At 36.6% G+C, this 9957-nt stretch overlaps 1 protein-coding gene across 1 annotated transcript; it reads left to right on the top strand.

Moving 5' to 3' along the window:
• Positions 1 to 7902: 7902 nt before the first annotated feature.
• LOC112140382 (putative pre-mRNA-splicing factor ATP-dependent RNA helicase DHX32) lies at positions 7903 to 9213 on the top strand. Its single transcript, XM_024263321.2, has 2 exons — positions 7903 to 8455; positions 8524 to 9213. Exons 1-2 carry the CDS (start codon positions 8174 to 8176, stop codon positions 8824 to 8826), a joined length of 585 nt encoding a protein of 194 aa, XP_024119089.2. The 5' UTR covers positions 7903 to 8173; the 3' UTR covers positions 8827 to 9213.
• Positions 9214 to 9957: the final 744 nt, after the last annotated feature.

Genomic DNA, 9957 nt, shown 5'->3' with positions numbered 1-9957 from the left:
TAAAGCCTTGTAGTGGGAGAATAGTACATTTTGAAATACATGCATATTAAATGTGATAGTTCAGTGGATGTTTACACTGAGGATCAGAAAGAAGTTTGCATCATATCTAGCTGCTTGTTGTGTGTCTGCATGCAGCCCCGCAGCCAATCAGCCGCTGCTATTAAAGTCTTTCAAGCGAACATGAACTTCAACTGTTAGCTGCCCATAACAGCCAAACCCGTCTACCTGCTAATGTCCAGCGGGGATTTTTGTTGCGATGAAGCAGTAAGTCAGAAACGCAAGAGGAGGATTGTTCTCGCAGCAAGGGCGCCCAGGACATCAATCCTTAAAGACGGCTCATTGTAATACTTTACTCAGAATCCCGGCTGGTTGTGCCAAAACGTCTTGCTTTTTAAATGCCTTTGCACCGTCTGCACCCCATTAATACCGAGGTGCTCCTGTCGTAGCGTGAAAGAAAAACTGCGAGTACAGGATGTTCACAAACAGACAAACGAGTACTTATCTTGTTTGGCAGACGGTAAAGACGTTTTAGATACCTGCAGTGTTGAGCAATTATGAAGCAAATAAGCTGTAACCACATTCAGGTCCAGTTTGGAAGACAGCTGCTACACAGCAAGTGAAATCTGTGTCTTTGCTAAATGTAATCTCTCCAGGAACAGAGAATTTGCATTATTGTTGGCAAGGAAACACGCTTTTATTTTCTTTTTTTTTTCTTTAGTCCTCCTCCTGTAATTTGAAAAGGTGCTTGTACGCCTTAGGTGCTCGCATCCAGAGGACCCAATGCTTCATTTTTAATGAAGATGTGTGAGTACCACCAAGACTACAGCGGCAGGCAGGCTGAGGTTTTTCTGCCAAATCACTGCACATTATTGGAATGCAGAAGAGGGTTCATCTCTTTCTATAGAGTTATGGATCAAAATAGTGTTCATATTAATATTTTAGTCATCANAGAGAATTTGCATTATTGTTGGCAAGGAAACACGCTTTTATTTTCTTTTTTTTTTTTCTTTAGTCCTCCTGCTGTAATTTGAAAAGGTGCTTGTACGCCTTAGGTGCTCACATCCAGAGGACTCAATGCTTCATTTTTAATGAAGATGTGTGAGTACCACCAAGACTACAGCGGCAGGCAGGCTGAGGTTTTTCTGCCAAATCATTGCACATTATTGGAATGCAGAAGAGGGTTCATCTCTTTCTATAGATGTTGTGAATTTAGCTCGAGTTATGGATCAAAATAGTGTTCATATTAATATTTTAGTCATCAACATCTTTTATATAAAATAAGTCTTAAAGTATTTTTAGACAATTTTTAGAATTGAATTAAGAAACGCAACTCTAATTATCTAAAAAGGTAATTTGCTTTTTTTTTCCTTCACCATCCCTCCAAGGCTGCATTTGAATGACAGGACAGAGATAGAAGTTGCCCCTGAGGTTTTCTTTTCCTAAAAAAAATAATTTAAAAAGCTGTTTTCAGTGCTTTAGGTTATGTCAGTTTTGTGTGTTTTTACTGAGGTGTGTGCTTATTCTGGTGAATTACCGGTTTGGTTATTTAAGTATGTACACAAGATAATCCCACAGTTATGAGAGGCACTTCATGTTATGAGAAGATATGAAGGTAATGAGGGCAAAACATTGTTAAAATTCAAGCTGTACACCCAAAAGTACCACCACCACCTGGGCTGCTTCTGCGGTCGACATTCCTTATTTTGTTTAGTTCCTAATCCTTCAGGTCAAAAGTGCTGCTTCTGTGGCTGCAGTGTGGAGGAGTAGTAAAGGTCTCCTGCCTGCAGGGATCCACACCCACTTATTCCCAGATGCTCTCCGGTGAGGTCTGCCTCACAGTGGGTGTTTCCAGCACATCAAAAACACTCCTGAGGTTAGGGTGTGAGCAAACCAGGAAAAGTTATAAGAAAAATGCTCTGGTTGCACTTTCTTGAAGGCCCTTCAGGTCCAAAAAGAGCCTCTTTTGAGATGAAAGCGCTTTATTAGAGGGAGTATTCTGTTGTTTTTGGAATGTTCTAGCAGCTGAAATATGAAAACATTTCCACAGAGAGAGTGTTTGGGGGTAAAATCGTCATAATGAATGGTGGAATATCATCAGACATTGCTGTATTTAAGAAAAGGAATTGCACTCATGACTGTGTGTGAGACATTACCTCAGTAGAAAATAGATTTTAATCCTCCTCGTATAGATTAGTCAAACACAAAGGTGCCCCGTCCAGATAACCTTCCACTTTCACTTCACTTCCACAGTGAAGTGGAGGAGAGTTAAAATGCACCTCATGTTTTCAGGGGGTCCACAGAAGAACACAGTGCCCTCTGCTGAAACGTTTGAACTTTTCTGCCCAGACAGCTGCTGCATAACCAATCGAAAACAAATGATATAATATGAAAAGCGGTTTGCATGCTTTTGATGTGTGTTTTTAAAAATAAATGGATTCATTTAACTAATTAATCGCAAACCTGGAAAAAATTGATCGCAATTAATCGTGATTAGTTTTTTTGTTACAGTATTTGCCGACCACTTATTACCTGCCAATAATCACAGTGTGAAATGATACAAAACTGTACATTAAGAGCATTTATTTTTAACTGGTGTTGACAAATTAGTTTAATATAATAATCGCGATTAATCGCAATTATTATTATTATTTATTTTTTTGGTGCAATATTTGCTGACCATTTATTATCTTTGAATAATCACAATATGAAATAACACACAAAGTTGTACATTTAGAATGTTTATTTTTAACTGGTGCTGTTGAAAAAACTTAAAAAGATTAATTGCAATTTTTTATTTTTTTGGTGCAGTATTTGATGACCACTTATTATCTGTGAATAACGATATGAAATCACACAAGTAACTGTAAATTTAGAGCTGTTATTTTTTTAATTAGTGCTGTTGACAAATTGATTTAAAAAATCAATTAGATTAATCACGCTTTTTGTTTTGGTTAATCCCAATGTTTTAAATCTTTTTGATTGATCGTGCACATTAATGTTCACCGCCCTATTATTTTTATTTTCCTCCACAGGACTTTGATAAACCGAGTCCGCCCCAGAAACCCCTACCTGCTGATCCGTTAAGGAGGGGCACCCCATCGGGTCACGGCGTTGGGGGCCACATTCCTAGGACGGGGGCTCTGCCGATACCAATTCCCACCGTGCCCCGCCCACCTCTCCCTGTCTCTTTGCCTAGCAGGTATTGAGCCCTTCACATAAATACATTTTTTTTTTTAGGATTTACTAGTTTAACAGATGTACGTTTTAGTTTATTATTTTCAGATTATAAAAACTTACCTTAACCATGAGAAAAAGATGCGTAACTCCTACTAAATAAATATAAAATGGAAATATCTAAGAGGGATGACTTGGTTTAACACTTAAATGTCAGTTAAAAAAACTAGTTTGATGCATGTATTAATGTTTTCTGTCTTTATGAGATTTTTAAAATTTTAAGTGTGCGGAAACTGAAAATGGCCTGACCTATTTTTTTTTCTGGTGATAACGAGATCCACCATCTCATTATCACAAGCAAAGGAATTCCCCAAAAACCCAGAACAAACAGGTTCCTTAATAGAACCATGGGCCACTGAGCTTCTCTGCCTGGTGCATTCAATGAGCTCTGGACATTAGATCCGTAGTCGGGCCACTACGTTAATCTGAGTGTATTTCTGTGTGTATTTTATTGTGAAAAATTTGTTATATTTTGAAAATTGACCAGGTTTTCTCATGTGTCTTGGCATAACTTCCTGCAAGATCACTCATGGTTCACTCAAAAAATAGACCAGACAGCGAAAGGATTGATTTCATTTTCTCTTGATAAGAAGATAGTGGATCTCGTTATCAACAGAAAACATTTTTTTTCTCGTGATAAGGAGATAGTGGATCTCTTTATCACAGAAAAACACATGTTTTTTTCTTGTGATAAAGAGATAGTGGATGTCATTATAACGAGAAAAGAAAAATTTCCTTTTGTAGTGATAACGAGATAGTGGATCTCATTATCACAAGAAAACAGATTTCGTTTTTTTGTGAAAACAAGATAGTGGATCTCAGTATCACGAGAAAACAAATTTCCTTTTGTGGTGATAACGAGATAGAGGATCTCATTATCACAAGAAAACAAATTTTGTTTTTTTGTGAAAACAAGATAGTGGATCTCATTATCACAAGAAAACTAATTTCCTTTTGTAGTGATAATGTGATAGAGGATCTCATTATCACAAGAAAACAAATTTCGTTTTTTTATATATAAAAACAAGATATTGGATCTCATTATCACAAGAAAACAATTTTTTCTCACGTTTATCATGTTTTCTCGTGATAAGGAGACAGTAGATGTCATTATCACGAGAAAACAAATGTAATTTCTCGTTTTCATTATCTCAAATGAAATTCAATGTCTTGTTATCACAAAATAACAAATGTTTTCTCTTAATAACAAGATCGTGAATCTCATTCCTTTTCTCGTGATAATGAGATAGTGAATCTCATTATCACAAGAAAACTTTTTTTTTTTTTTTTTTTAAGAAAAGGAAGGCAGCCTGTTTTCGGCTTCCGTAGAATTTTTCTATCTAAATATTTGTTTTCTTTCTAACCAGATAAATTCCTGTTGTTCTTTGGATCTGCGGTGTTGGCCCCACAGACCCCCAAAGACCTACCCGGCCTGCTGAGCTCCAACCCCTCTTTGTTGAGAAGTCCTTATTTTGCACTAATAACTTCAGACTCTGTTGGAACTCACTGAAAGCAGAAAATGTTGGAGAGTTCTTAAAAAACAGTTTCTCAAAGGGGCTAAAATCACACCACGGTGCTACGCCTCTAGAAGGTGCTCTCTTGTCTTCGCTCAGGTACTAAGGAACTATTTATTCAACTATTTAACGTTTGTATTTCCAGTTAGAGTGGGAGGTGCTCTGTATGCTGAGAAATTTTGTTTTGCTTGGGACATTCTTGAAAAGAAGGAAACTTAGTGTCATTTTCAGAATTCTTTTTACAGATTTGTACGGTGATTTTATACATTTTTCTTGTTAAAAATATTGAATTGCATTGTCTTTTCTTTGAACCAATATCCCACTTTAACTGAGATGGACTTGGAATGAGAATAATGGAACCGAAAGGCACTTGTGGCACACTGGGCATTGTTATTTATTTCATTTTAGCAATCTTTTATTGCTTATTATTCCCCTATCCCACTGCTGCTATGGTGCTAAAAGTTCTTTTTTGTACTTTTTCATTTTAACTTTTTAAAAACATGACTCATCTAAAAGCTTGATGGAAATAATTGATCCACATTTTTTATTTATGCTCTTTTATAGACTTGATTTGAGGCTCCTGGCTCATTTTTTCTTTAATGTGCTGTTTTGAGGCACTAGTTGGACACTTTTCAGTGGATTGTCAACATTTCTGACAGAGTAAATCTGTTTGAATGTTTACCATTTTCATTCACTTTGTCAAATTGCAGCTCCAAATGTCCAAGAGGCTAACTTTCTGTTTGTCTGCTAAAGCCTTCCTTTGTGATGCATTGATGGTTTTGTTGTCTGTCTGGATCGTTCTCCTCTGCGACCAGGAAAAGCATGCAGAGCGGCTGTGCTGCTTTTCGTCAAAAAAAGGTGTTTCAGATGAAAAAAGTTTCTTGTCTTATGTGGATTACCCTTTTTAAATGTAACATCTGTACTGTTTCCATTGTCAAAAGTGTAAATATGGTATGCCAGTTATGATTTGATTCTTATTGATTGTTATTATTTTGTTTTGCAAAAGCACAGAAATGTAAGAACTGTTTTTATCCGCAACAAATGGAAAAAACTTGGGATTTTTTGTTCTTTTATTTTAAAAAGTTTCAAAATAACTGTAGACCAAACTTTAAGGTTTCTGGTTAACAGAATCTTTGGAAAAAAATACAAAATAAAAGCCGAATAAAGGTTATTTTATGTTTATGAAAGAGTTTTTTTCATATTTGACTTGGAAAAAGATCAATTTTAGCAACAAATGATAGTAACTTTTGCACATTTTTAATGGATCACAGCTGATGTCTTCAAAATTTGAAGAAAGACACGAATATGACGAGGAATCAGAGACGATGCTCTCATGTTACTGTTGGATTTTATTCTAAATTAGCAAAATAAAAGTAAATAAATAAAGATTTCTTGTGAGTGGAGTCAATGAACTTTTGGAAAAGGACACAAATAAATGTCTTCAACATCAGCAGGTTTGTCCAACACTGCCACCTGTTGGATAACACCAGTCAACACCCTTGGACTTCAATTGCTGCCATAAATAAACGTGTTACATTTGAATATGAACATGGTCAAACATAAAAAAAGCTAATGCCAACATAAAAAATGTGTGGCAAAAATGTTCCTTAAATAATATGTAAAAGAAAAAAGTGGATGGAAATAAAATCTAAAATTAAAGTGTTTTTAATTTGGTTTTCAAGTTTTAAAAACGATAGAAACAAGACTTTTTAAATATCTCTTCACAATTTTTACAATTATTATTTCATTTTTGAATCTATTTTGTATGTATTTAAAATCACAGCCTGCATATTTGAGTACATGAAGTACGGAGAGAAAATAGTATCATTTGATTTGTGTATATGTAATTCTTAATTTTTAGCTCATTAATACATTTTGTGGATAGCTTTATATACCTGTAATTGTGTATCCACATGTCCAAAAATGACAAAATAGACAAAAAAATACAATTTCTTTACAACTTTAAATTACACCAGCTTCAAACTAACTACATGTACAAATCTTTGCAAAGTACGCACCAATCAGATTAATGTGTTAGTGATGTGTTTAAATGCTGCTAGAAAGCTGGGACATCAGAGCGTTCTAATTAGCCGCTTTGACCTCAGATTGTGAATATTATCTGGTGAAAACTTCACATTTTCCCACTTTCTTAAACAAATTCCCAAATAATTAGTATAAAAAAGTCTAAATATGTGTTTTTAAAACACTCAACACTTTTTTTTTAAGTCTTCCAGAACTTTATAGCTCCCTTGAGCCATCCCCCTTCCCCTCCATTATATAGCAAGTTTTATTGAACTTTATTGAAGTGTTGTTCCTATAAAGCAAAAGCACAGAGAGTAGGACTGATTGAGCCACTACACTCTTTTTGTATTATTATCAGGACATATCTGTTTAAGAAAGAGGGAAAATGTCAAGTTTTCACCAGATATTATTCACAAATTCAAAGGGGCTGATAGGAAAACTCAGATGACCCAGCATTCTAGCAGCATTTAAACGCATCACTACACACAAAACTTGGAGGAGTGAAAAGAGTCAGATTTGTGCGTGAATGTGGTTTTGTGTGGAAGCCATTTGTGGGTAATTTTCAAAGATTTGTGTGTGTACTCAGTTTCAAGCTTGTGTATTTACAGTCGTGTGTTTGTAAATAATATTGGGTAATTTGTGCACACGTTTATACACAAGTGCTCAAAATTATAAAGAATTACACAAAGAAATTGAATGATACTATTTTCACTCCATAATGAAGTGTCTTCCTCAAGGTTTTAAGCCCCACTTTGATCATCTTTTGATCTATTGTAAAGGTGTATGGTGGTCTTTGGAATATAATTATCCAATTTTTAGCCACAGAACAAACAAAAAAAATATGTTGCTTTCTGGGTCATAGTTTCTGCAGAACGGCAAAAGTTTTATAGAAACTCGCCTGTTCTCCCCAGTGTATTTGTGTCACAAATAGACTCTTTTTCAAGCTGCATGTTTTCATCTGCTCCTGATTCACAATGATTTGAATAAAGAAATACAAAAACATGTTAAAACCCTCTAAAACACCATTTTCTTCAGAGGAGTCTTTAAATTGTTCTCGTCTTTATTTGGTTTGTAGTTGATAAATTAGTTCATTTTGTGCAGATTGCGTGTCATCTGGTGTTCTTTGTAAACAGCAGACGTTAAAGTCTCTGCCAATCTACTCCGTCTCACACCAGCGCCTATGTGTGAGTGTGTGTGTGTGTTTGCGTGAGTGTGTGCTGATGACCACACTGTGGGATTAGTAGCCACATGACAACACTGGGCTGGACGCCCACTGAGCCCTTCATTGTGTTTTGCTCGCAGCAGACGCAGTCTGACTGCAGCCGGTTCACTGAAAGCTGGAGATTTCCAGGCTTCATCTGTGTGATCCTGTAAATGAGGTCGGAAGCGGGCAGACTCTCGTGATGGAGCAGGACGCCGCCAGTTTAAGTGGAGAGGACAACTTTGTGGGGAAATCACCCTGCTGCTCTGACTCCGAGGCTCTGAGTCAAGGAGACAAAGATTACACCGACATCCTGGAGCTGAATCAGTTTGATGGACTTCCTTATTCGTCTCGGTTTTACAAGCTGATGGAGGAAAGGAAAGAGCTGCCGGTGTGGAGAGCAAGGAGTGAATTCATGGACACGCTGGCCCATCAACAGTTTGTTGCTGTCAGTGGATTTGCCAAAACAGGAAGAAGTTCCCAAGTGAGTGGGTGATTTTGATAATATATTTGCAAAAATGTATCAGAAACCTCACTTTTCTTCTGATCCAGATTCCCCAGTGGTGTGCCGAGTTCGGCCTGTCAGTCCAGTTCCAGCATGGCATGGTGGTCTGCACCCAAACCCATTCCCAGCAGGCCGTGGATCTCGCCCTGAGAGTGGCAGATGAAATGGACGTGAACATCGGCCATGAAGTGGGGTACAGCATCCCTCTGGAGAAATGTTGTACCAGCGAGACGGTACTAAGGTGTGCTATTCTTCAGAGCCACAGATGTTTCCAAAGCTCCTTTAGGTTTTTTTTCCCCCTTTTCTTGTTAGAATGCACCGTCATGAAACCCCGCCTTAAAGAGAGGTGAACAAAAGGCTTGAGGGGCTCCATTCAGGGGCTTCACACCAGCTGCCCGTCTCCCCGTCGACCCAGATGTCACGCTCTCCGTGTGGGTCGCTCATAAGTTATGCAGAACAAAAGCACTCAGCACAATGAGGGAAGAGAGATAAACTGGGATCTAATCCAAACCAAAATGCTGTTTTCCAGGCGATACCGATTCTTTGGGTAGAGATACGATCAGTATCGTTGATATTGATATTTTTCATAAACTGGGTGGATGTGAACCTCAAAATCTCACTTTTTAACCAATGTGAATATTTTTTTTGTAAGATTCCATATTTAAAACTAAGACTGGGCGATACTTAGCATTTGGGTATTGATCTGGTACTGATCCGATGCTGGTCAATATAGCTGATATCGATACAGATATTGATATTTTTCACAAATACGGTGGATATGGACCTCAAAATCTCACTTTTAAATCGCTGTAAATTTTTTTTTAATTATTATTATTGTAAGTTTCCCTTTATTAAATTAGGGCTGGACAATACTGAAATATTGGGTTTTGATCTGATACTGATCCAATGCTGGTCAATATAGCTGATATCGATACAGATATTGATATTTTTCACAAATGCGGTGGATGTGAACCTCAAAATCTCTCTTAGTTTTAACTGACGTGAATTTTTTATTTTTTTTATTTTATCTTTTTTAAATTAGGGCTGCACGATACTGAACATTTGGGTATCGATCCAATATCGTCAATATCGATACCAATGTCGATACTTTTCGTAAATGCACTGGATGTGACATGAACCTCAAAATCTCACTTATTTTTAATCATTGTGAATGTTTTTTGTAAGTTTCCCTTTTTTTAAACTAGGGTCGGGCGGTACTGAGCATTTGAGTATCGATCCAATACAGATACGACCCCAATAAATATCGCCGATATCGATACCAATATAGATATTTTTCATAAATGCGGTGGATGTAAACCTAAAAATGTCACTTGTTTTTAATCACCATGAATTTTATTTTTTAAGTTTCCCTTTTTAAAATTAGGGCGGGGTGATACTAAACATGTGGGTTTCCCTTTTTTTTTAAATGACTTGATATACATAAAAACAGAATTAGGACAATATTTTCAATTAAATTGAAT

This window comes from Oryzias melastigma, unplaced genomic scaffold (assembly GCF_002922805.2).
Source record: "Oryzias melastigma strain HK-1 unplaced genomic scaffold, ASM292280v2 sc00641, whole genome shotgun sequence".
Classification (NCBI taxonomy): domain Eukaryota; kingdom Metazoa; phylum Chordata; class Actinopteri; order Beloniformes; family Adrianichthyidae; genus Oryzias; species Oryzias melastigma.
The sequence above is the reverse complement of the archived record's forward strand: the minus strand, read 5'-3'. Positions and strand labels throughout refer to the sequence as shown.

Coding starts and splice junctions, on each gene's coding strand:
- LOC112140382 (XM_024263321.2), top strand. CDS start 8,174: ATGGAGCAGGACGCCGCCAGTTTAAGTGGAGAGGACAACTTTGTGGGG. Junction 8,456..8,523: donor AAACAGGAAGAAGTTCCCAA/GTGAGTGGGTGA, acceptor CTTCTGATCCAG/ATTCCCCAGTGGTGTGCCGA.